Source organism: Panthera uncia, chromosome A2 (genome assembly GCF_023721935.1).
Source record: "Panthera uncia isolate 11264 chromosome A2, Puncia_PCG_1.0, whole genome shotgun sequence".
Lineage (NCBI taxonomy): Eukaryota > Metazoa > Chordata > Mammalia > Carnivora > Felidae > Panthera > Panthera uncia.
Window position 1 is genome coordinate 108639007 of NC_064816.1, and position 27301 is coordinate 108666307.

Sequence of the window (27301 nt, forward strand, 5' to 3'; positions counted from 1 at the left end):
AATCTAAGCTGAGAATAAAGCAGCAAAACTGTAAATTCAATGATAAAATCTGAATAAATGAGCTACCTAACCAGATACTTCAATTAGGGTGCAGAGTGGGACGGCAGGGTGAAACTCAGCATCATACTTTTTCAGAAGCTGTTAGGGATGTAAAGAATGCATGGTCATGATATATTTATTAATATTTCAGAAGAATTAAATTGTGAAAAGATGGCAAATTCTGAAAGAGCTGAAGAGATGCAAGAAAATTATCTGAGAAACGGGTAAGCTTTGTCTAGATTCTACTGAAAGCCTTCTGCAATTTCAGATATGCTTTATCCTTTTCAAAGCTATAGCAAAAATGTTTGTAATTTTTTCCAAAAATAGCAGTGCTATTTTTGTGCTGGAATTCAACATAATCAGTGAATTTCTTGTAGCTTACCAGTACAAGAGAAGAAATACCTGAATATTTTCAATTCAGTTCTCTAGGGATCCTTCAGTCCATGTGGTACATTTAATGCAGGAAAATACTGGATTCTGATTATTTTTTCACTGAATAGATGTCTGTGTGTTTATGTATGTTTGTATGTTATAAAAATTTCCTATACCTATAATCCATTAATTTACAGATTTAAAATTGAAATAGCTTAAAGTCTATTTGTTTCACTTTTATTATAATAATGGCGTTACAATTAGATGTATAAGCTGTAAAAGTCAAGAGGACCTCTTTTGATGGCTTGTTTCCTTAATGCAGGGCTACAAATAGCCAGAAAGGCAGTTCCCACCATATCTCCTCATGTACTATTTTCTGCTTTAAATTCTGGTAGAAAAGAGACTTTCAAAAGACCACCCAAACCCTCCTTCAGAGGCTTTTCATGAAGGTCAATGAAAGACAGAAATATTTCCCTGAAACAAATTTGAAAACAGAGCTTACTGAGTCTTAGCTAAAATCAGCATTTGTTGGGGGGATGTGGGGAGTTCATGGCTGGCTCAGTCAAGAGGAGCATGCCACTCTTGATCTCAGAGTCATGAGTTTGAACCCCATGTTGGAGGTAGAGATTACTTAAATAATAAAATAAAAACTTTCAAATCAGCATTTGAGGTAAAGGAAGGGCTTTACAATCTTAAAGCACTTGTTGTCATCTGTGAAACATCTCAGAACAAAATGGCCCAGTATTTAAATGAATTTTTAACCTCAGAGGGAATAAAATTAAGTGACTTGACATTTATCAAAGCTGATGGAGCTATGTTACAAAGCTGGAGAGGAGAGTCAGAAGTTCATCCTTCTGTGATGTCTTTTTTCGAAAACTTAATGTTGCCCTCTAGTCTTCCTTTAATGTATAAGAATGTTGTATGTGTATGTGTCTTTAATTGACAGATTTCTGTGAAAGCAATGAATAAAACCTATAGTTTTCATCTGGACTTGAAATGTGAGCTAAGAAAGGAAATTTTCAGTGGGGGACAAAATTCATGTTATACTTATTTAATGCATACTTAATAGTACTTCTTTCATTAAAAGCTTACATTTCCTCTTGTTACAAATCTTAAAAATTCCAATCTACCACCTTATACCCATTAAGATGTATGCTATTAAAAATAATAATTAAAAAACAAAATATAACATAGCAAGTATTGGTGAGTATGTAGAAAATCCTTGTGCATGGTTGATAGGAATATAAAATAGTGCAGCTGCTATGGAAAACAGTATGATGGTTCCTCAAAAAATTAAAAATAATCATGTGATCCAGCAATTTTGATCTTAGTTATTTACCCAAAAGAATTGAAAGTGGGGATTTGAAAAGATACTTGTATACCCATATTCATAGCAGCATTATTCATAGTAGGCAAAGAGTAGAAGCACTCTGAAAGTGTTCATTGACTGATGAGTGGATGGATGGATAAATAAAATATGTTATATACATACAATGGAATAGTAATCAGCCTTAAAAAGGAGAAAAATTCTGACATGTGCTGCAACATAGATAAACATTGAAGGTATTTAACCCTACAGAATAGGGTGAATAAACCCTACAGAAAAGAACAAGATACTATATAGTCCTACTTACATGAGGCACCTAAGGTAGTCAGATTCATAGAGAGAGAAAATAGAATGGTAGTTGCCAGAAGCTAGGGCCAAGAGAGAAGAAGGGGAATTACTGTTTAATGGGTATAGAGTCAGTTTTTCAAGATAAAAGTTCTGTGGATGGATGGTGGTGATGGGAGCACCATATGAATGTACTTAACTAACCGCAATTAAAAAATTTCTATTCCAGAGGTTTGCCTTCACTTGTTACCCTAACTAATGTAGACATAGCCAGTGACAACTTAGTTTTCCCATTGATTATGATAAAAACCTTGTACTGTATATCCTTAAGCGTGTTTTTAAAATTTCATTGTTGATGCGGATTTGCTATCAAGAGTAAGATTTGATAGTTAGGAACAATTTTAACTGGAAAAATCTGCAGTTATATTTACATTGTAACCTTTCCATCTTCAACATTTATTTTCCAGAAAACTACAAGAACTCTCCAAAGTAAGAAAACAAATTGTTGGACCTATTGAGATAGTAAGTGAAATCAGTTAAAAAGTACATATATCATACAATTTTAGGGAATTGTTAGTAGTGCTTAAAATGATTGATAGTTCACATCTGTTGTGGGGGGAAGAAGGGTAATTTTATAAGTAATTAAAATATTACCTCTCATAGGAAAAAATATAATTAACCCAACGTTTCCATAATAAGGGATAAGAAAAAAAGCACAGTATTTACACAATGATCCCAATTTTGCAAAAAAAAAAAAAAAAAAAAAAAAAAGTGTGTGCATGTGTGTGTGATGCATACATTGATAAAAGTCGCTTGGTTATTTTCAAAGTATATAAATTCTTTTAAATAAAAAATAATTATGTAAATATTTTACAAAACATATACCTAAAAAAAGTATGTTAGCATATGTCTTTAGGATTATGTTCAAGGACCATTTTCAGGAATGTGTTCCCAAAACAATTCCTCTACCTACTCTAATCTGTATGTCATTCTGGCTATCAGTATCATTAGAAATTCACACAAAACAGTACCTGCTTTTTCAAAAGTCAAATTCTAAAAAACCTGGGAAGTAGCAGAACATGACAAACTTTATCAAAGACATAACACACTGTTATGGAGGAAGGTGGATGAACAGATGCCCTCTTATCATCTGTAGTACCAAGTACAATACTGTGGCAGTTACTCCATAAATATTTATTAGCTATCATATGAATAAATGGTAATACATTAAATTTTTTCAGTCTCCACTCATAAAATATGTACTAAGTTCCTCTTGCTTTTATACAAATCTAATTTCATTTCAGTACCACTATACATTTTATCTTGACCTCTCAGTAAGATAAATAATCCATATTTTCAAGTTTTGTTCATGTTTTTGTTTTGGAATAGCATTGTTGGGATCTGCTATAGAACAGAATATAAAGCATTCAGTATTTGGCTTTCAATGATTTCTTTCTTCTCTTTTTCAATTATCTTTTTCTTATTCCAAACAGACTTACAAATTATTATTATAAATAAGTTTATAGAATAGATACTGCCCCAGCTAGAAAAAAAATCAAAGGAATTTAAATAAGAATGAAAAATATAATTTATTATATTTGGTGAACTAATTTTTACCACATGGTTACCATTCACTGCACTTACTTTTATCATTGCTATGATGTTGATAAACCTAAAGAATTGAAAGTTTGAAGTTCAACTGTCCATAAGCCAAGATATTGTCATTGCAGTGTTTCAAAATATATTAATTTATTTTAGAATCAACCAAATGGAAGGAAGTTTCTGATTCATACCCACATCTATCTGACCTGTGTCATAGATGCATAATTTGTACAGATTTTGCTACTTTATTTTTTTAATTTTTAAAAAATCTTTTAAATGTTTATTTTAGAGATAGAGCTACTTTATAGCAACTTCTTCAACAACCAGCAACAACTTCTTCAAAATACATTGTAAATCATTAATATCAGGGATCCTTTTTTTAATTTTATATATAAAATACTTTTCCATGATTTTACACATTTATTGAGTCTCTTAATTTATGAAATATCATTTACTTGATGGCAAAAACTGTAGGTTGGTTTTATTTTTGTTTTTTACAGCTGTAATGCTACTATGTTTTGTTTTCCTCAGTTTCGCTTTGCTGACAGACTGGACATCACACTCATGATCCTGGGATTACTGGCATCACTGGTAAACGGAGCCTGTCTTCCTGTAATGTCACTGATTTTAGGAGAAATGAGTGATAACCTTATTAGTGGATGTCTAGTCAAAACCAATACAAGTGAGCACAGTATTTACTTTTCTATGTTTCTGGGGACTCAAAAGCATTAAATAAAACAAACAGAGAGCTCATAATACAGATTTGTATATTGTCAAACAATATCTACATGATATGTATATAAGTCTTTATTCTTCCATATTGCCAGGGACTAAAGAACCAAAGTCTGTATTAGTATTTGTCAAAGAAACAGAACCAAAAGGATGTGAGTGCATGTGTATATATTTATAGAGAGAAAGAGAAAGAAATTTTTGTTAAGGAATTGGTTCATGCCATTATGGAAGCTGATATATACAAAATCTGCCAGGTGGGCCAGCAGGCTGAAAACCCAGAAGAGAACCATTGTTGCAGTTCAAGTCCAAAAGCCATTTCCGTTCATAGTATATAAAAATCATCTGAGGGGCACCTGGGTGGTTCAGTTGGTTGAGCACCCAACTCTTGATTTTGGCTTAGGCCATGATCCCAGGGTCATGGGATCGAGCCCCAAGTCAGGCTTTGTGCTGAGCGTGGAGCCTGCTTGAGATTCTGTCTCTCTCCCTCTGCCCCTCTCCCTCACTTGCTTTCTCTCTCAAAAAAAAAATCATCTGAGACTGAGTGTACCTCAACTTGTCTCTCCAGGAAATTAAATAATTTCCTATCAAAAGTGATCATCATATCGTGATTTAATCAAAGGCTTGAGCCATTTCAGGGCACTTATTTATAATACACACTTTATTATTTTTTTAATGTTTATTTATTTTCGAGAGAGAGAGAGAGGAGGGAAAGCATGAGCAGGGGACAGGCAGAAAGAGCCAGAGACATGGAATCTGAAGCAAGCTCCAGGCTCTGAGCTGTCAGCACAGAGCCTGACAGGGGGCTCAAACTCACTAGCCATGAAATCATGACCTCAGGTGAAGTCAGACGCTTAACTGACTGAGCCACCCAGTAACCCCCATAATACACACTTTAAAAAGAAGAAATCAAAAGTGACAAAATCTCTCAGATAACTGCTTCAAGTTTCATTAATAGTATATAGACATGCATGGGATTGTAGAACATAATGCAGCAAGGAAGCCAAAATGAGCATGCAGAAAATTACGATACTAGAGACAAATACCCTGAATAAAGATAGGAGGGAAATCTAATAATCAGGCATAGGGGAAAAGGTGTTTTTATATTTCCCATAGTTATAGATGTCTTTCATGTATCATTACCTTTGTAGTATCCTATTTCAGGGTCGTGTTCTTCAAGGTAACATTCTTTAGAGGTAAATCCAGTAATTTTATGCACTGACATAGTATCCATAGCCTTTTTTTTTAATCTGAAGGATATTAAAAATATTAGTAATTCCCTGATTTTATGTTTTCCACAAATTATACAATAAGAAGCATCCTTGTAGCTGTTTATTATAACTGAGATAAATGTGTCATTAAAACTTGGACTGTCTTTTAGACATAAGCCTAGCTTTATATACTGTACTTCCCCTCTCTGTCCTATTTAAATTTAAATACTAACATATATCCTCTTGTTTTCCACCTAAAGGCTAATCTTTTAAGTGTCCTAGTCTTGTTTGAGCAGGATAAAGCCATTGCTTCCACTTCTTTGTCTTTTCATGTGATGATCTCCTGTCTACACAATTAATTTTTAGTATTTTAATGATAGAAGCTAAATTAAGGATGCTATTCTGTTTGTTAAACAAATGAAGCCACCAATTCACTGAGTAAATATTTATTGACTGCCAACTGTGTCTCTCTCCAAATGAATGAGTGAAGGAAAGAAGGAGGGAAGGAACAATCTAGCAACCTAAGCCAATATGCTTAGGAATATTCATTTTGTTAGAGCTACTCTATAATTGATTCTCTTACCAGCTTTAGACAGGATGGGCAGAACATAACTACTGATATTGCTTTGAATTTTGACTTTTGATTTTGGTTAGGCCTTCTCCAGGTTTTTTAAATTTCATTGTGTTGTTTGTCAAATGTGGTGAACGTTTACCAAACCATACCAAAAGAGGTTTGGTAAAGGTTTAGATAAATACATGGATACTATTGGTACAGCATATTATTAAAGAGAAGTGAGGACATTAAATTATATACCTTCAACTTAACATTGATTTTCTGGAGAAATGTAGAAGAGGATTATTTGCTCCAACAAATGAAAATATGAATAATAACTGTCACTGATCAAGGGCCCATTTTTGTGCCAGCACTTAACTTTTGCATATGCTACCTCTATTACTATAATCTCCAAAATGAGAATATGCCATTTTTATGTGATTTTAGGTACCATTTTTACGAAAAATGTTTATTCTCTTAATTAGCTCAGTTAATTTCATTAAAACTTTCCACTAGAGTTTAGTACTTCTGTATTAATTCTAATATGTGGAATAAATTTCTTTAAAATGTTTTCTTACCATAATTCCATAAATGGAATAAGGAAAAGATTATTGTTCGCATATAAAGATCATAGACATTATCATATGTGATGATGGTGCAGTTATGTAAAAGATGAACAGATGAGATGTCTAGAATTCATTTCAAATGTTTATTGAAAAAGTTTTAAGAAAGAAAATTATGATAGTGGATAGTGGATATTGACCACTGTTTTGTGCTGTTTGTGAAATCACAACCTTGATATAATAATTAATGTATGGTGTATTTTTTACCAGAAGATGTATAGAAAAGTGTACATGTAGAGGCGCCTGGGTGGCTCAATATTTTGGGCATCTGACTTTTGATTTCGGCTCAGGTCATGATTTCATGGTCGTGGAATCGAGCCCTGTGTTGTGAATCCCATGGGATTCTCTCCCTGTCCCTCTTCTGCTCATTTTCCCTTCTCTCTCTCTCTCTCTCTCTCTCTCTCTCTCTCTCTCTCAAATAAACTTAAAAAAAAACTCTTAGAAGAGTTTACATATAAAATTTATAATCCAAAGATTATTTTAAATACTGTTTTATTATGTTGCTATCCTTGTTTCACCCAACATATTTCAATGAGCTTCACTTAAATTTTTACCATGACTGTTACTTCTAGAATTTTTCACATGTGTTCCTGCTTTTCTTGGACTTTCTAAATTATTCCCTGGGATATCTCAAACTGAATTCTAAATGCATAATCTCAGCAGGAAAGATGAATTCTATTACTATTACTTACACAACTTTTGTCTGGAATCAGAGATGTCCTAAAGAATTTTTTCCAGATATGAGATACATAGTTAATATTTCCTTACAATTTTTCACATTGCACGAGTTCTTTTTGAGAGGAGCAATAATAGTTTCAAACTTTAGGTTAAAGAATAGAAAGTTAAGATGATCATAAACCATAAGATATTAAGTCCATTTTCTTGAGGGTGCATTATATTTCATTTGGAGGGCTATGTATGAAACAGTGTGGCCAATTATAAATTAATTGCCTTCATAATTTAAAAACTGTGTTACAGCAAATCACCAGAATTGTACTCAGTCTCAAGAGAAGCTGAATGAAGATATTACTGTGTAAGTAATGTTAATGTGTTACTGTGTAAGTAATGTAAAATATCAGTATCATGTTTATTGCACGCTGCTTTATTCAGTACTTACAAGAAAAAAACTAAGGTTTCATCATTAATATTACATATAAGTGATTAAAGCAAATGTGTCCTTTTCTTTTTTTTTTAATATTTATTTATTTTTGAAAGAGAGAGAGAGACAGACTGTGCGTGAGGGAGGGGTAGGGAGAGAGGGAGACACAGAATCCGAAGCAGGCTCCAGGCTCCGTGCCATCAGCAGGGATCCCAATGCAGGGCTTGAACCCACAAACCACGATATCATGACCTGAGACTAAGTCAGACGCTCAACAAACTGAGCCACCCAGGCACACCCCATAAATGTGTCCTTTTCTTTCATTGGATATACAAAATAGAGTTATTATATAATTTTTCTTCTATTTGAAAGTCACTAAGTTCATAAGCCTTAAATTGTATTTGACAGAATTGTCATCAGTAGAAAATTCATTTTGAGATTTGTATTTTTAGACAAATTTTGCCTTCTAGAACTGAAGGTACATATCCTAAAGACTAAAGAACTTATTTTTTTCTTTTTTTCAAATTACTTTCCTTACAAATCTTAGAGAAAAATGCTACTTCTGTAAACCTTAAACACCGAAAATCATGTGCAACAAATACTAAAAATAGTAAAATAATTGTTTAAATGTTTATTTATTTTGAGAGGGAGAAAGAGAGAGAGTGTAAGTGGGGGAGGGGCAGAGAGAGAGAGAGAGAGAGAAAGAGAATCCCAAGCAGGCTCCATGCTGTCAACACAGAGCCCAACACAGGACTTGAACTCATGAACCATGAGATCATGACCTGAGCCAAAATCAGGAGTATGACACTTAATCAACTGAGCCACCCAGCTGCTCAAATAATGAAATAATTTTAAAAACAATAACAGTAAAGTTTTATTGACTAATTTTGGAGACTAATTATTGAGACTATTATGGTGATGTTGTATTCAAACTAAAAATTGTAAAGTCTGAAGTAAATAATTTATAAGGGCATTCAGTTTTTGTGTTTTATATATTAAATGGTATCATTTCCTGTTATGTGTTGACTTTGTTAAAGCGAAGCTGTTTATTGAGTATATTCAATGGACTTAGTAGTGTCTCACTAAAATTATGAGAGTTTTTGCTACGGACCTAAGTGATCCCTCATTTTACTCCCAAAAGTGAATCCTACATGTTGTACAACACAAGGGACACCTATCACATTGCAGTGAAACTCTCTGGGCCATAATCCTTGACCTGCCCTGTCCAATATGTTAGCCACAGCTACATATGCCTATTTGAATTTGAATTAATTAAAATTGAATAAAATTACATATTTAGTTCCTCATTTTCAGTCACAGTTCAAGTGTTCAATAGCCACATTTGGCTGGTGTCATCTTGTCTATCACAGATATGGAATATTTTCTTTGACACAATAAGTTGTATTGGACAGCATGCAGTGTAAATGGCACCCCCTCCAGTTGTACTTTGCTGCAGCCTGAACTCTCTTTGAATGTTGATTCTGTTTTTTAGCAACTCTTACATAAAATTTCTTTATAGTGGGTCTTTTGAAAATTCCTTGTTGAGATCCAGTGTATTGCCTTTTACTGAATTCTATTCTTACAGTATTAAACTGAGGTTCTGATGTATAATGATGAGGTTTGAGCTTTTTACAAAGAATTTTGGAATTTTGAAAAATAGTAGCATCCATTTAAAGAACAGATAATAAAAGGGAGAATAAAATGAAGAGATATGTCTGCATACAGTTATTAAAAGACTTTGAAATTTACAAAGAAACATTCTTAACATTTTTGATCTGTTGTATTTGTTATGCTATTGTTCCTCAAACCAGTGTTCTGTTTTGGGATATTTGAGATACATGAAGAGAAAAGATTTCATGGTCAAACTGATTTTGACAATATCATATGACAACCTCCTTTTGGATATACATAGGACAGATAAATGTAGTAAAGGTCCATTTATTGCCAGTTATTACTATTTGACTATAAAACCCATTTTTCCCCAAACACCTAGTAACATCCTGTGGAACTAATGTTTTGATGAACACATTTCTTTTTTTTTTTAATTTTTTTTTCAACGTTTTTTATTTATTTTTGGGACAGAGAGAGACAGAGCATGAACGGGGGAGGGGCAGAGAGAGAGGGAGACACAGAATCGGAAACAGGCTCCAGGCTCCGAGCCATCAGGCCAGAGCCCGACGCGGGGCTCGAACCCACGGACCGCGAGATCGTGACCTGGCTGAAGTCGGACGCTTAACCGACTGCGCCACCCAGGTGCCCCTGATGAACACATTTCTGAGAATCATTACTTTATATCCTCTTTTTTGGATGAGGATAAGGTAAAAATACTTCTTTCAGCTATAATCATCAGGAACCAAAGAATTTTATTCTACCTGTGTTATTATCTACAGATAATGACTCATAGCTTTATATAAGTTTAATGTTTTTGATGTTCAGCCTGTATCCTTATTTTATTTACCAAATATTCTGAAAATAATTGAATATTTTCTTGTCGAGTCCAAATCATAATGATTAAATAGTCCCAAGATGATTGATGGTAAATATGATGCCCCCTCGTCTGTCAAGGGTTAATTAATTAATTCTGTATGAACTTTTAAGCAAGTTGTTCCCTCCTTTTTGCTACTTCTAATATATCTTTCATAATCTACTTGAAAATGAAGGGGCAAACTAGATTACCAAGGCTCTGTTAGATTTACTTCAGTTGCATTTAATGTAAAACCCATGGTAATAGTTGTTTAACCATGATAGAAATTTATTTCTCTTACATGTAAATATCTGAAAGTTGGTAGTCTAAGGATGAAATATGGTTCAAAAGGCATTAGGGACTCAGCATCCTTCTGTCTTTGTTCTAGTCATAGGACCACATCCATTTTAGCTGGGCATATTGCCACTTCAAATAAAATGAAGGTTCTCTTATTTAGAAGGAAGATCAAACCGGATATTGGCTGATAGATTAAGTAGATAGCAAATTCTGCTGCATCAAGTAAGGACCTAGAATAATTCCTAAATTGTGTAAAATGGGACTGTTAATATGTGGTACATTTTAAAAGGAGGTGAGTATTCATAGTTAATTGGTCTGAGACATCCTGCATTGAACAAAGTTAATATCTTTAGTTTTTGATTTCTTGATATGTTCACATGTTTCCAAGGAAGAATGACACTAGGTATACAGGGTTTCCTGAATCTATCTGAGAATGCTTTCTCCTCAGAAATATTGCTAGAGTGATTCAGATCATATATTCAGGATTCATATCATGGGTTCAGGATTAAGGTGATGGATTTTTAACCACTTTTTAACTATGGAACCTGTTGGGGAGCTTCTGTAAGCTTCAGTTTCTTCATATGCAAAATGAAATATTAATACTTCCTGAAGATTCAATGATACTCAGATATGTCAAGGGCCTGACATAATACTTAACACAAAATAAATGCTCAATAAATGAAGCTATTAAATCAGCCTTAATTTGCATGTGGTTTTGAATCAGAAGACTTAGACCATGAAGGTAGTTTCATTTACTGGTGCAAAATAAAGTACCTCCACTTTGGGACTACTGGGGCTTCTTCTTCTGGGTCCCAGGTAGTTTGGAAGTTTGATTACTAGATAAATGAGAGGTAATAACTATAGTATCTTCAATTTGCAATAAATTGAATGTGTTATTTTCTTTGTTCTTAAGGAAAAGTCTATTAAAAAGTGAATCGGTGCTTCTGTAAAAATTATTTTAATTACCTTTTCTGATTAAATGCTTAATATTTTCATTGTACATAACATGAAAAGAAAAAATGCACGAAGAAAATTAAATCACTTATAATCCTGCCACTAATGGATAATAAACATTAGTTTTGTTTTTATTATTATAATATTTTTACATGTATGAGTACACATACATAATTTTAATATAATTAGAATTATACTGTTTATATGATTTTAATAGCTTTATTGAGACATAATTTACTTATCATAAAACTCACCAGTTTTAACTGTACACGTCAATGATTTTTAGTAAACTGACAGAGTTGTGCAACCATCATGACAATCTGGTTTTAGAACACTTCCATCATTCTGTAAAGATCCCTTCCTCACAGTCAGTCTGCATTCCCACACCCAGCCCCAGCCAACCACTTATCTGCTCTCTATCTCTAAAGATTTACATTTAGGACATTGCATGTGCATGGAAACATAATATGTAGGGCACCTGGCTTCTTTTATTTATTAGCATAGTGGTTTTTTTAATGTTTATTTATATTTGAGAGAGAGAGAGAGAGGGAGGGTGACAATGCATAAGCAGGGGGTGGGGGGTAGAGAGAGATGGAGACGCAGGATTCTGTGTCATTAAAAAAAAAAAAAAAAGGCTTGAGTCATTCCAGGGCACTTATCTATAATACACACTTCATTTTCTTTATTTTTTTTAATGTTTATTTATTTTTGAGAGAGAGAGAGACAGAGAACAAGCAGGGGACAGCCAGAGAGAGCCAGAGACACAGAATCTGAAGCAAGCTCCAGGCTCTGAGCTGTCAGCACAGAGCTCCACGCAGGGCTCGAACTCACAAGCCATGAGATCATGACCTGAGCCAAAGTCAAATGCTTAACCCACTGAGCCAGCATAGTGTTTTTGAGTTTCATCCATGTTGTAACATGTATTAGTAGTTTATTCCTTTTTATTGCTTAGTAGTAATCCATTTCAGGGGTACACATTTTTTTTTTATCTATTTACCAGGTGATGGGCGCTTAGATTGTTTCTGGTTTTTTACTATTTTAAAAATAATGCTTCTATTAACATCAGTATAGTTATCTTTGTGTGTATATATGTTTTTATTTCTCTTGGGTGGTTACCTAGGTGGAATTGCTGGGTCATATGGTAAGTTTATGTTTAGCTTTTAAAGAAACTGCCAAACCATTTCCAAACTGGCTACACCATTTTGCTTTTTCACCAACAATGTATATGGATTCCAATTTCTCCACATCCTTGTCAACATTTGTTTATTGTCTGTCTTTTTTATTATAGTCTTAGTAATAGGTGTCAAGTGGTATCATATTGTGGCTTTAACTTGCATTTCTCTAGTGACTAATAATGAGAAGTTTTTTTCAATACATTTTAAGCATTCATATATTTTCTTTGGTTAAATGTTCAAATATTTAGACTATTTTTAATTGTGCCTTTTCTTATTATTGAATTATGAGAGTTCTATTTTATAAGTTCTGGGATACAAGTTTTTTGTCATATGTATGATTGGCAAGTTTTTTCTTCCAGTTTATGGCTAGCCTTTTCATTTTATTAAAGGTTTCTTTTGAAACACAAAAATTTTAAGTTTTGATGATGAGGTAAAATTTATCAGGTTTTTTTCTTTTATGGATTGTGCCTTTGGATTTGAGAATTCTTTGCCTAACCCAAGATCTTGAAGATATTCTCCTACGTTTTCTTCTAGGACTTTGAATATTTTAGCTTTTATACTTAGGTCTGTGGTCCATTTTCAGTTTATTTTTGTGACTGTTATGAGGTAAGATTCTAACTTTTCTGCATGTGACTATATCCATTTGTCCCAAGCACTAAGTCCTTGAAAAATTTATCTATTCTCCTTTCTCAATTTCCTTGGCACCTTTGCTAAAAATCAGCTGTCCAAATGTAAAGGTTTCTGTTCTGTCAGTTTTGTTGCATTTATTGATATGTTTGTTCTTATGCTAGTATCACACTGTTTTGATTAGTATAGTTTTAGAGAATGAATGGATAAATAAACAAACAAACAAATAAATAAATAAAATCAGGAAATGTAAGTCCTCCAACTTTGTTCCTTTTAAAAATCATTTTGGCTCTTCTGAGTTCTCTTCATTTCTACATACATTTTAGGATCATCTTGCCAATTTCTGCCAAATAGCCTACTGGGATTTTTGAGAGGGATTGCATTGATCAGTTGGATTGCATAAATCAGTTTGGGGATATTGTCACCTTGAAAACATTTTTGAGTCTTCTAATCCATGAACATGGATTACCTCTCAATTTTTTTAGATCTTTAATTTTTCCAAACAATGTTTTATAATTTCCAGTGTGCAGATCTTGCATTTCTTCTTCTCATTTGTTTTTACAACCCATTTTTACTTATAATATTATAAACATTTTCCCCACAACATTAAAAAAAATCAGTAAGGTGATTTTTATTAAACCTCTAGTGTTTTATGCTGTCCTTATAAAGCCTCTCATTAGAAAACATCCTGTTCTATTTGAAATATTTTTGTTTTATTAAAGTTGTCACGGATACTGAATTAGAAATATTAAACTGTTGTTCCTAGGTTAAACACACGGTTAATTAAGTTCCTGTGAGCCTCTGGTCACAACATTTTCATCAGTCAACACATAACCTCATTTTGTGCGTATTAACGTTTAAAGACATCTTATCTAATATATATTGTTGACTCATTAATATTGAACTGATAGTCAATAGCACTATAACTCACGCCTACACGACACTTATCTAACACATATATTTTCTCCATAGGACACACCACAGCCTTCTTACACTTAGAAACACTAGATAGCCCTTCAGCATGCTGCTTAAGAGTCATTTTAAATAGTGAAATCATCAAGAAAAAATACAAAAATTAGAAAAACGTGGTACTACATATGCCACAAAAAATGACACTTGTTTACAATGTGAGAACTAAAACAAGCAGGCAGAGTGTTGCCTTGTTCAACTTCAGCTGGGATCATCTTTGTTGAGCAACTCAAATTTTTTGGCACTCTATGCATGTCCATGAGTAACAATGAAAACATCTGAGTATTCATTTCAGGGTTAAAAATAAGCCTTAGTGAGCACACAGATTTGCCAACACAGAATCTGGGAATAATGGGGATCAGTTGAATGTTTCTCTCTGTTTTCCTTAGTACTTCACTTTCCTGGCTTTCCACCGACCTCCTTGGCCACTCCTCAGCTTTCTTTGCAGGTTCTTTCTCTTCACCCCAAACTACCATGTTTGGAGAGTACCTGAGCTCATTCCTTGGTCCTCTTATCTTTTTTATCTGCATTTAACTCGCACACACACACTTTCTCTCTCTCCCTCTGTGGGTGGTCTCAGTCAATCCTTTAATTACCACTTGTAAGCTAATGCCTTTCAAATTTACATCTCTAGCCTAGACCCTGTTCCAAGTACTCCTAACTCTCATTTTCAGCTTCTTACTTGATCTCCACTTTGATGTTTACTAAGCATCTCAGTCTTAAAATATCTAAATCAAAACCCTTGATATCTCCTACAGATCTGTTCCATCCCCAGCCATCAATGGCTGTACATGGCACACCTTTCACCCAGTTGCTCAAATCAAAATCTAAGTAGTTATCCTTAATTTCTCCCCTTCCTACATTCCTCGCATCCAATACATTGGCAATTCCAGTTTGTTGTATTTCAAAAATATAACTAGAATCTTTCCACTTCTTTATACTTAAGCTGCATCTTTATCCAAGGCCCTATCCTTCTCACGTTGGCCATTGCAATACCCTCCTAACTAAACTGCCTGCTTCCATTGCTTTCATTTCCATTCATTCTCCATAGAGGGGCCAGCTGATCTTTTTAAAAGTTGAACTGATAAGGTCATCCCATGCTTAGATCCTCCAATGGTCTACTTCTTCTCTTAAAATAAAATCTGTGCAATGCACCATGGTCACCCTACAATATTTGCTAAATTCTCTGGCCTAATCATTTCATACCACTTTGGAGTTCTTTTGTTCCTGGAACATGCTAAGCTTTTTTCTGCCTCAGACCTTATTGTTCTTCTTTTCCCTAGAATACACTCTTCTTGCTATTTTTATGTGTGGCTCCATTTTACCTTTTGTATCCCAGCTCTAATATCACTTCCTCAAAAAATGTTTTCTTAACCACTCTATTTGCACCAGCTCTCCCGACTCACCTTTACCCATTCGTTAGTCTGTGACTTATCACCCTGTTTATTTCCCTCATAGAACCACCTGACATTATTTTTCTATGTGTATTGTCTGTCTCCTCCCACCAGAATGTAAATTTTTCATGAATAGGGTCTTATCATCTTGCTCATGACTATATCTCTAAAACCTCACATATAGAAGGTACCCAGTATACATTTTTTAAATGACTGCATTTATCTGGTCTAGTGCTAGATTGTTTTCAGCTTTTCTTTATTGTTGTTAATGCTAACATGACCATCCATCTAGATTAATCTTTTTTATATATTTCCTTATGGTAAATTCCTGAAGTTGAATTTTATATTTAATAGTATATATATATATATATATATATATATATATATATATAATATTTTATACACTGTTTTTTGACTACTTTCATTTCTTTATCCACCTGTTCCACATACAGCTATCTTAATTATGTCAATGTAACTTTTCAAATGAAAATTTTAAAAATTACAAAAGAAGATATAAATAACAAATGTTTTAAAATACTAATTTCTACTAGTAATGTAAGAAAGACATATTCTAGACTAGGGAAACCTAAATTTTTATATTCAGTGTATTTTATTTCTTCTTATGGAGGTTTATTTTTAGTTATTTTATAGGCTAAAGCACAAATTCTCTCAATCAAATATTATGGTAGATTTCTTTTGTTGTTGTTGTTGATAACAAAGGGAAAAAACTGTACTTGAGTCTCACTAATGTTTCCAATAATCTTTCTTCAGGTTGACCCTATATTATATTGGAATTGGAGTTGCTGCCTTGGTTTTTGGCCACATGCAGATTTCCTTTTGGGTTATGACTGCAGCACGACAGACCAAAAGAATTCGAAAACAGTTTTTCCATTCAATTTTGGCACAGGACATGAGCTGGTTTGATGGTTGTGACATTGGTGAACTTAACACTCGTATGACTGAGTAAGAGGATGGATTTGTAGTATATCAACTTTGTTTCCATATATGATATATCAATGACTTAAATGCATTTATTTATTTGTTTCAGTGACATCAACAAAATCAATGATGGTATTGGAGACAAGATTGCTCTGTTGTTTCAAAACATGTCTACTTTTTCTATTGGCCTGGCGATTGGTTTGGTCAAGGGCTGGAAACTCACCCTGGTGACTCTCTCCACATCACCTCTTATAATTGCTTCAGCAGCCATGTTTTCTAAGGTAGGCAAGATGGCTAATGCAGTGTTGACTGGAAGCAAGAATATGAACTAGGTTTTTTATCAAGTTTGTCAAAAAAGTCATTTCTATTCACTTCCTATGTCTAAAAATAGGGATGTTATGCATCACAAATACTTTTGATTTTGTTCACTATTAATCACCCTTTTGTCTTCAAGTTATTTGGCTACAATGAGGTTAGTTACTAACATTAAAGAGGTTACTAACATTAAAAAACATTCCTCTTCGGGAACCTGGGTGGCTCAATTGGGTGAGTGTCTGACTCTTGATCTCAGCTCAGGTCTTGATCTCAGGGTCGTGAGTTGAAGCCCCACATTGGACTATGCATGGGGTGTGGAGCCTACTTATAAAACAAAACAAAACAAAACAAAACAAAACAAAAGCATTCCTCTTTATTTGGTAGCCTAGTGCAACTTCAAATGATAGCATGGATAAAGAATTACGCCATTATACATTGGATTTTGGAAGAGCCTTATGTGTTCTAAATTTCCAGATAAATGTGTGCAATTCATTTCATTAAAACAGAATAAGAAATTGCTAAAACTGTAAACATTTTTTTATGTCAGCCATTTCAAGTTCATATTTTTATAAGACTTGAATTACATTGAAAATGTCTGCTTAATGTCTACTTTTATGTACTATATAAATCTGATACAATTTTTAAAATAAATTATGCATTTTCATGTTAAATTATATTTCTAGTGCTGGTGTGAGCATAGCACAAGATATTAATCCATGTATAGCCTGTATTTGAAAGCAATGCTCTTTGTGAAGTCCAAAAGCAACAAATATGTCCCTAATATCTTTCTCTAAATCAAGCCTGACAATTTGACCAATATATATATCCATCTCCTAGATTGGAGGCACCGTGTATTCTTAGGGATAGATGGGGTTTTTAATTTTGCAAAGCCAATTGTTCTTTATGGAAATCAAAGTCATAAAATTCAGAGTTTATTTGGTAGCAATATACAGATCCAATCAAACAAGAATTTTCAGCAATAAAAATATTCTATAGTTGAATGATTTCTTGATAGACTTCAATGTTTAGACAAGAAATCTTTATTTAGTATGGCTTTTAGGATTGACCTTGTAACCCTTGTCAAAATCTTCATCCCCAGCATATTTGAAATTAGGACCCACTCAGTAGGAAGATTACCCACTATGTGTTACTAAGATCAGAGCCTAAACTTAAAATTGCTCAGGGAAGCAACGTGGACAAGAAGTTTCAAAGGAACAACAGTGGGAAATACAGTTCTGCTACTGTATGAACTGGTTGTAAGGAAGAAGCAAATAAGGTCAAAGTTATTCAAATGACTAAAGAAGCCAGGCTGGGTGGTTTCCAGCTTCCTTTGGTTCAATTTAATTTGGCAAACATTTATTAAACACTCACTATGTACAGTGGTTATTGCTAGGTGCTGCTTCCTCTCCAATGACATAGGAATAATTATCTTTAAGTGAATTCAGAAAATAAGTATTATTCAGTTTATGCTACCTTCTGACTTTAACAACTGTCCAAGCATGTCTTACGTAAAATCATCTCCAATTATTTGGAATGTGTTTTGAAAATGGATAGATTTGTTATGTGAGTAGGCAATAGTTTAAGACTCACAGCTCAGTGGACAATTTTCCTCCTATTCCATTTCATTGAACCATTGTGCTAATTACTAAATGAAATCTGTTACTAATTAAAGGAGTAGTAAGTGGAATGTATAATAGAGTAAAAGCCACATTCTGATTTTAAAATTTTGAAAAATTTTAAAACCTGCCTAATAATGATAAGAATGATATTCTCCTTCCTCTCTGTCTCTGAAATCTCACCTCTTAAGTGCTGGAGATATAGCACTTACTAGGTAGGCTGTGTTATGCAATAATAGTTTCAGGGGTCACACTCCAGACATATGCAGGATTATCTTCCTCTGCCTGGTACTGTGACCCATAGCCTCTGGAAGACTTGCTTTTTACATGATAATAAATCAAGTCAAATCAGGCTCACCAGTTTCCATAGTACACCTGAAAAGGACTATGTCCCTAAAACCCATCTCCAAATCGTCTTTCCCAATTGTGTTAGCATAAGTACCCATATTCTAAATTTTTAAAAATACAGAGAGAAAACAGGGAAGCTCTGCTTGTAGAAGACAGAGTAAAGATTTAGATTGAAGATTATATCACACTATGTTCTTTCACTGCTGTGAGACTTTAAAAAGTCACTTAATATCTCTGGCCATTGCTTTCCCCGTTTGCAAACTGAGAAAATTAGATTAAATGATACTAAGTACCTTTTCAATAATAAAATTCTGCTATTCTAGATTCCACCTGAATTAAGTTCTCTGCACATTGTTAACTCAGGGTCATCTTTTGGTTAACTGTGGTCATGGTTTGTTACAGATAATGATCTCATTGTCCAGTAAGGAATTAAATGCCTATTCCAAAGCTGGGGCTGTGGCAGAAGAAGTCTTGTCATCCATCCGAACAGTTGTAGCCTTTGGAGCCCAGAAAAAAGAAATTCAAAGGTCTGTTCCTTTAATTATGATAATATTTTCTTGGTTTTATTTTCACCAAAGTCTATTACATTGTGTCTTGTCTTTTTAAGGTATACACAGAATCTAAAAGATGCAAAGGATGTTGGCATAAGAAAGGCTATAGCTTCAAAACTCTCTCTTGGTGCAGTGTACTTCTTTATGAATGGAACCTATGGACTTGCTTTTTGGTATGGCACCTCCTTGATTCTTAGTGGAGAACCTGGTTATACCATCGGAACTGTTCTTGCTGTAAGTCTTATTTAAGAACAAAGGTAACTTGCCTATATAATCTCTTCTTATCTAGAGTTTAGACAAAATCTGTCTTTGAATAATTATGAATATTCAAAGATGAATGTTTTTAACAAACAAATACTTGTTTCCTTCAAATTATCTGGGTATATCTTTAAATTGTATCTATGAACTGGCAGGATTTAGTCATCCAGCATATCTTTAAAAGCATCATACTTTTAGAAGAATCATAACTGAATTCTCCCCTGGGATATAGAGTTTTCTTAATCCAGCAATCAAAAAGGCCATTCTCTAGTGAGACTTTCTCCTTCCAAGCTTGCTGAGGTAAGACAAGACTCTACATTCACCTTGCTGAATGGCTTCCTCTGGTAATATTCTGTAGATAAAACTCTCCTGACCTTCCTCTGTCCTTTCAGCATATACTAATGTTAAAAACAGAATTATCATCTACAGCTCTCTCCAACATCACAATTTAGATTTTTTTTAACTCTTAGGGTTATGCATTGAATTTGAGTTTATTCGGTCATCCTCCCAAATTTCAACAATAAACAATTCAGTTCAGGATTAAAGACCGTTTGTCTTGCTGAACTGAATTGGTCTGGTCTATATACTTCAGTTCTCATTTGGCCTTCCCATTTTATGGAGATTTCTGTCAACTAAAGTCATCTTTTAGATTTGAGACTTTCATAATTAAGACTTTTATATAAATGAAATTTGAGCATGAGGAATTTGGGGCACATCCTTACTCCTCAATTTATATGTGACTTTGGGCCAATGACTCACTAAGCCTTAGCTTCCTCGTTTGTAAAAATAAGGAAAAAGCACCTGGCTTATGGGATACTTTATTTATTTGACTTTTTGCAGAGATATATGTGTCTGAAACTGAAAGATGTCCAGTAATATAAGAATTCAGAAGTTTGGACAGAAATAGTACAATGTCTCTATGTAAGTGAAATCTATCCCATCCTTCTCTGTAAAGTTTAAGGAATTGACTGACCAGCAGGGAGGGAGTGCAACTTACCTCCTCACTCAACCAGTGAGCCTTCCTCAGTAAACAGATTTTCGTGCTCAAGCTTCCCAGCAGGTGATAATGAGACTGTGAGACAATCAAAAGTTGTTCCACATTAAGAAAAAGCCATGTAAAATTGGATTAACTTGTATTTCCTTTATGTTTGGCAGCAGCTTCCATTCTTTCCTACCTAATTTCTCTAATATATCTCTCTGAGTGCCAACCAAATATACACTTTATTCTATTGTGTCTCTTATATATTTGAGGAAGATTAAATATTATTTTCTTGTTCCTATAGGTTTTTTTTAGTGTAATCCATAGTAGCTACTGCATTGGAACAGCAGCCCCTAGCTTTGAAACCTTCACTATAGCCAGGGGAGCCGCCTTTAATATTTTCCAGGTTATTGACAAGGTAAGACTTCACATTGCTTTGAAAGATAAATACAATTACTGCAAGAAAGAAACCAAAAAAATACATACATTCATTTCATTAAAACAAAAGATGGGCAAAATCCACATTGGATAATTAGATATGCAAAGAGATTGTTTTAACTCTTCTACAAGGGCATTGTGTTTTATTGAAACCTTTATGTCTAACTCAATGTAGTTTGGAAGCAGAAAAGAAAGCATTGTAAAAGTAAACCATCTTTAAATTGTTTTTAGGATGTAGAATATCAACTTACTCCCTTGAAGATTTGTAACATTCTCTTTGTTTTTCTAAGAAACCTGCTATAGATAATTTTTCAACAACAGGATATAAACCAGAATGCATAGAAGGAACTGTGGAATTTAAAAATGTTTCTTTCAGTTATCCATCAAGACCATCTATCAAGGTAGGTTAATTTAATTACAGAATTGTACAGTACCCTGATATTGTCTTTTATTGGCTAAGATCTCTTCTTAAGAGAGTATTTAGGATTATTTTGACCAAGATTTTGCTGCTCTTCTTTGAAAAGAGAGAGGAGAAAGTAAGAGAAAGGTAGGGAGGGAGGGAAAGAAGGAGGGAAGGAAGGAAAGATAGATCAGTAATGGACAAATAACTCTGGAAGAGCTAGTTACATTTCACAGCCTCTTTTTTACATTCAACTTACTAAAACATTTTCAACTCCCTGAAATTCCTTCACTGCATTTGGGAGCACACCAAAATGTCTTGGATTGATGGCATCACCTATTGGTGGTCCCCAAATTTTATCCCACTCAACAAAGGTAACTCATTTTAACCTCAGAGTCTCTAACCTGAGGAATTATGCATGTGTTGTGCCTTTTCCTTCTCCTTTTCCTAAGAGCTTTACTGGACCAGCATTTGTGTCTCAGGTACTTTCTTTCTCACTTTTAGATACATGCAGACAATCACACGTGTGCACAGGTGCACATGCAGCCCAGTTTATTACCCTCCATTGTTCAGTCTTTGACAAGTTCTTGTGAAAACGTTTGTCTCTTCTGTCCTCCTCTTTTCATGTTATTAGTATATTTATCCAAAAAAAGTAGTTAGTTAAAAATTGCAAAGAGTGATTACTAATAAAACACTTATTTTATACAAAAAGGACAATATTATTTTAAATGAAATTGATAAAAATTACTCTTGCCATCAACCTTTAATGCCTATAAAAGTGCCCAAATGTCCCTGCATAATTTGCATTCAGAAAAGATCTGCCTACTCCTACTTCTTTATTTTTCTCTATGTCTTTGAAATTCTCTTTTCAAAGCTCTTTTTGAAATTTTTGTTACTTAATCACCATTATTGACATAGTGTTGCCTTCTACCATTTTTCTTAACAGAAACACACATTTGCAACTACATTTGGGTTGGCTCTTAGAGACTTAAGTACCAATTGTGCCATTATATTGCATGGTAAAGTGTTCTCTGGGTTTCAAACTATTTTTAAGTGAACATTTGAAATATATCCCTTTTTATTAAGCTAAAGAGTGAATAATTTCAAACAAAGAAATTCGTTACCACTTTAAATAAATAAAACACATATTCTTCCAACAAAAGTGCAGAAACCAACTCCAGGGTAAAAGTGGAGATGACAGAGGAGGTACTCCCACCAGGAGTCCTGAATTTCTCACCTCCTTCAAAGAATTCTTCTCTGCTTGACCCTTTGCAAGTTTTATGTTTAAGTTATTTAAAGGGTCTGTTTATTTACAAACAGGGAGATCAAAGTGAGAGCCCAAAGAGAGATTCCCATGTTTTTAAGCTGAGTACATAATAAACGCAAGCAAAGATAGATGAGAGTTTCTCAACGAGATTGCTGTTGTCATTTTGGTAGGGCTTCTGCCATTCTGTCATTATTTGTCAGGCTTCTCTCACACTGCAAGTCCCTAGGACACTAAAAGCTGGTAGCAACCTCCAGGCATTGAGAAATATTTTAAAGTGCTACCCTGAGTTTCAATGTCCCCATGAGATCCAGCACTAGAAAAGGAGGGTTTCTAATAGTGGAATTCATTCATGGGAGCACCTAAGGAGTCTTGCCAGTTGTCTTACTTTGCAACAGGAAAACCTTGGATTGCAAGTAACTTGTTCTATGAGTATTCCGCAAGACAAGCAAACCTTTGTAATAAATTTTAACTTGGTAAATGAGCAGTGTCTTGCAATACGAATAGTATGTGAGGCCAAATGTCACATGATCACAATGGTTTCCTCTCTCTCTCTCTCTCTCTCTCTCTTTCTCTTGCGGGATGTGAGATTGTGGGTGATCATCTCCCATGCTTGGATGCTGAGTGTCAGGCTGTAGTGTTTGGCAGAAATCAGTGATTTTTCAGAACATTGGAAGGTGCTCACAACTGGCACTAGTGTATTTTTTTGTCACCTCAAAGCCCCTATGGATAGCCCTTTGCTTTTTCATACAAGAGTAAGCTTAGGAAGGCTTTGCTTCATTCTAGGTCAGGCTGCCTGCAGATACAGACCCTTTCCTCTGCTGCCTTATTGCCAGTTACATTAAATACAGTATGACAAGAGTTTATTAATACTTTACTGTAGTCGACATCCGTGTAAGTGTAACAGTGACCCCCATGCAGAAAAAGATTCCATTGAGTCAATAGATAGCAGTGATTCCATTAGTGATAGTGAAAGTCATCCTGCACAATAAGCCTCCTCTCTCTCATCTCCCCCACACCAGCCAGGTAAGTGCAGCTTAATTTGTTTATTTTTCTTTCTATTTTGTATTTACTTTGTTATTTTATATTATATTACAGTATTGTAATCATTTTCATATAAATATCTTTGGGGTGTGGAACGAATCATCTGAGTTTCCAGTATTTCTTATGGGGAAGTTAGCTTTGATAAACAAGTACTTTGGATTACAAGCATGTTTCTGAAATGAATTATGCTCACAAGCCAAGGTTTTACTGTATTTTTCAATAATGTTAAATATATATTTTTTAAGAAAGAACTTCCTTAAATAGCTCATGAAGATATCTGGCAAGATTTCATTCAATTGTTGCAAATTAAAAGAAAAAAACTTTTACTAACTTAGTAGTCATGAAATTGATATAAAGTATTTCAGCCGAAAATGTGAACAGTTTGCTATGGCTAGTTAATATTTTTTGTGTACTTTTAATCTAGATCTCCTCTTTATAGAGAGAGATGGTAAGACATTTTTAAATATTATTTTCCAAAATTATGTAGATTTTTATTATACATGTACATGAAACAAAACACGGTCTAAATTTGTTTTTAAGTGTCACAGAATTCTTTTTCTGTTTATAATTCTACATTAAATTTCTGAAAATATGTGAATCATATTCTCACTTATCCTAGTTATATAGAATTTTTCCCCCTACATCCCAATAGATCCTAAAAGGTCTGAATCTCAAAATTAAGTCTGGAGAGACAGTAGCCTTGGTTGGCCCCAACGGCAGTGGGAAGAGTACTGCAGTCCAGCTTCTTCAGAGGTTATATGATCCTGACAACGGCTTTGTAAGTGTACCTAGCAAAATCGTGCATGGCCCACATGATGAAATTAGGAAATACCACCTACTATAGGGAACTTACAGCTATCTCAACTTTGATTTAACAGTGGACCTGAGAGAAGCCATATCATTTTCTTTCCTGCATATTCATTCATCCACCAAATATTTATTGAGCACCTATTGCTAGGCACTGTTCTGGGTGCTAGGGAACATAGATGAGCAAAGCATAAAAACCTCTACCCTCATCAAGTTTACATTGTAATAAGTAGAGAACCACAAATAAGTAAATTATATAGTGTTTTAGAAGGTGATGAAAGCTGTGGAGGAAAATGACATAATTTGTAGTACCCAGAATTTACAAGTTTTTCCATTTCTCAAAACATCCCAGCAGAATATCTGCAGAAAATATGCTCTCTCATTTTTTTCTGTCATCCATAATGTTGCACTTGACTTTGTTACCCTTGTAAATATCATAGAGAACAAGACTATGATAGTCACAGAAGCATAAATCTTAATGCTTCTATTCAAATTTTCAACTGTTATTTTTAAAAGAAAATCTATTCTCCTAGAGCCTGGTTCATTTAAATTTGACTTCCTAAGTTTTCATTTGGAGTATACTAGATTCATGTATCCATGTTAATATTAAATAAATAAATTATGGTTAAGCATTCCATATATAAAGCAGTTGCATAGAATACTCATGCCCAGAGAGAATTCCAGAGTTGGTGATAAAGAGAAGCTCTGGGAGTTATAATTATCAAACCTCGGCTTCTGTCATTGGAATATGTGGGGTAATGGGTAATGGCACTATTTATGGAGAAGACAGTATTCTTTTACTATTATTTATATGAAAGAATAGAAGACACTTTTGACTTTTGCAGCAGAGTGAGGTGTTGAAGAAAGGGTATTTCCTAGAAAAAAAAAATGCAAAGTTCACATCAGTCTTAAGTTAACAAAACTGAAGTTTGTTACATGTGTCTACATGACAACATTTGTGGCTCCTATAGCCAGGGATCTATGTAGCACCTAATTTGTGGATCTTAAAATAAGGATATTCAAGTGGTTTGGCAATATTTTAAGCCAGTGTTTTTTTTGAGGTTTTATTGGTTCACATCTACCAGAAAAGGCTGTTGACAATACACATGCTATAAATATTTTATCAAAAGAAGCCAATCGTTGATTCCTGAAATAGCCTGCTTCTCAGCTTAAACTTTGAACTAAAGAACAAGACTCTAAACCCAGTGCAGTGTAAGGTATCACCACATGATTTATTCCTTTGGATTGGCAGATCACAGTAGATGGGAATGACATCAGAACTTTAAATGTTCAGTATTATCGAGAACATATTGGAGTGGTCAGCCAAGAGCCTGTTTTGTTTGGGACCACCATTAATAATAATATTAAATATGGACGAGATGGTGTGACCGATGAAGAGATTGAGAAAGCAGCAAAGGAAGCAAATGCTTATGATTTTATAATGGAGTTTCCCAATGTAAGTACACTATGTAACCTGTGTCCTTATTTAGAGCTAAAGCAGTTCAATGTTCCAAAATAAGGTAACAAAACAATAACTTCTACAGAGTAGGAGGAGTGTGAATAACTGCTGAATTGTCCTAGATGAAACATCTATGAATGAGAAAGCATGGCAGCAACCAAAAGAAGAAATGCATCATTGAAGGTCAGTTTTTTAAAGCCATATTTAGTTCTTACTGGCTCTCACTGCAAATGGAAAAGAAAAATAAATGAAGGATATATTAAAATATAACAAAGAAATATGAAACAAATTCATCAGTCCAAGCTGAGAATTGATGTCTGCCAAATGTTGATTTGCAAGGCCATCTTGTGGCTAAGAGTGGGACTGTCACAGACAATGGTAAGGCAAAAGGAAAACTATGACCATTTTTAGAAGCACATAGATCCAATATTGGACAAGAAATGTATTATCATACTTGGAAAGAGATATAGTAAACTAAGATTCTTGATATTAGGACATATCATATCCTAAAAGGTATTTAAAATTGATAGCTATAAAGCCATTTATTTACATTTCCCAAAGTATTCATTCCTCAGTATCACGTGAAACTATTGTGGGGAGCACCCTGTAAAATATGAAAGGATGAGATTTGAAATTAAAGTACAGAATAAAATTCTACTATATCAAAAAGCAACAATAACAAAAAACTTTATTTTAGTGTATATGTTTTATAAACCATATTCCATGGGTCATAATAATTTTTGCTCTTTCTTTTTCTTTTAATAAAAACTTTTGTTATATCAGTAATTACCTTTTATCTCCATTATTTATGGTCATAATTGGAATAGCAAACTCATTAATGGCTTAAGGTCATCCTTTGCCTTGTAGTTTGCGAAAACAAACTTCTTTGACCTTTCTTTTGGCACTTTGAATGACTTCCCTTCGTCAAACACCAAAGATCTTTAGTTTCCCACTTGGAATTAGGAATTTTCTGGGACATCTTAAATCACACTCTGTAAGTTACTACTTGCCTTACTAAAAGTCCAGTATTTATACAGAGATGCCCCTTGCTATATAATTAATAATAAATCTTAAAAACATAATCCAAAGAACAAATTAAAGATACTGACTCATGATGGAAACTAAATTTCACAGCCATGGTTGAGCAGAGAAATAATGGTAAG

At 34.0% G+C, this 27301-nt stretch overlaps 1 protein-coding gene across 1 annotated transcript in view; it reads left to right on the top strand.

The window, feature by feature from the left end:
* Positions 1-210: 210 nt before the first annotated feature.
* Positions 211-27301, top strand: part of ABCB5 (ATP binding cassette subfamily B member 5) — a 110616-nt gene continuing 83525 nt past the window's right edge. The window contains exons 1-12 of the mRNA XM_049641600.1: positions 211-263; positions 2491-2545; positions 4157-4307; positions 7720-7774; positions 16492-16683; positions 16769-16940; positions 19341-19465; positions 19546-19723; positions 21031-21144; positions 21455-21565; positions 24525-24650; positions 25932-26135. Coding sequence (XP_049497557.1) covers positions 211-263; positions 2491-2545; positions 4157-4307; positions 7720-7774; positions 16492-16683; positions 16769-16940; positions 19341-19465; positions 19546-19723; positions 21031-21144; positions 21455-21565; positions 24525-24650; positions 25932-26135 — 1536 coding nt within the window. The remainder of the gene's footprint in view (positions 264-2490; positions 2546-4156; positions 4308-7719; positions 7775-16491; positions 16684-16768; positions 16941-19340; positions 19466-19545; positions 19724-21030; positions 21145-21454; positions 21566-24524; positions 24651-25931; positions 26136-27301) is intronic.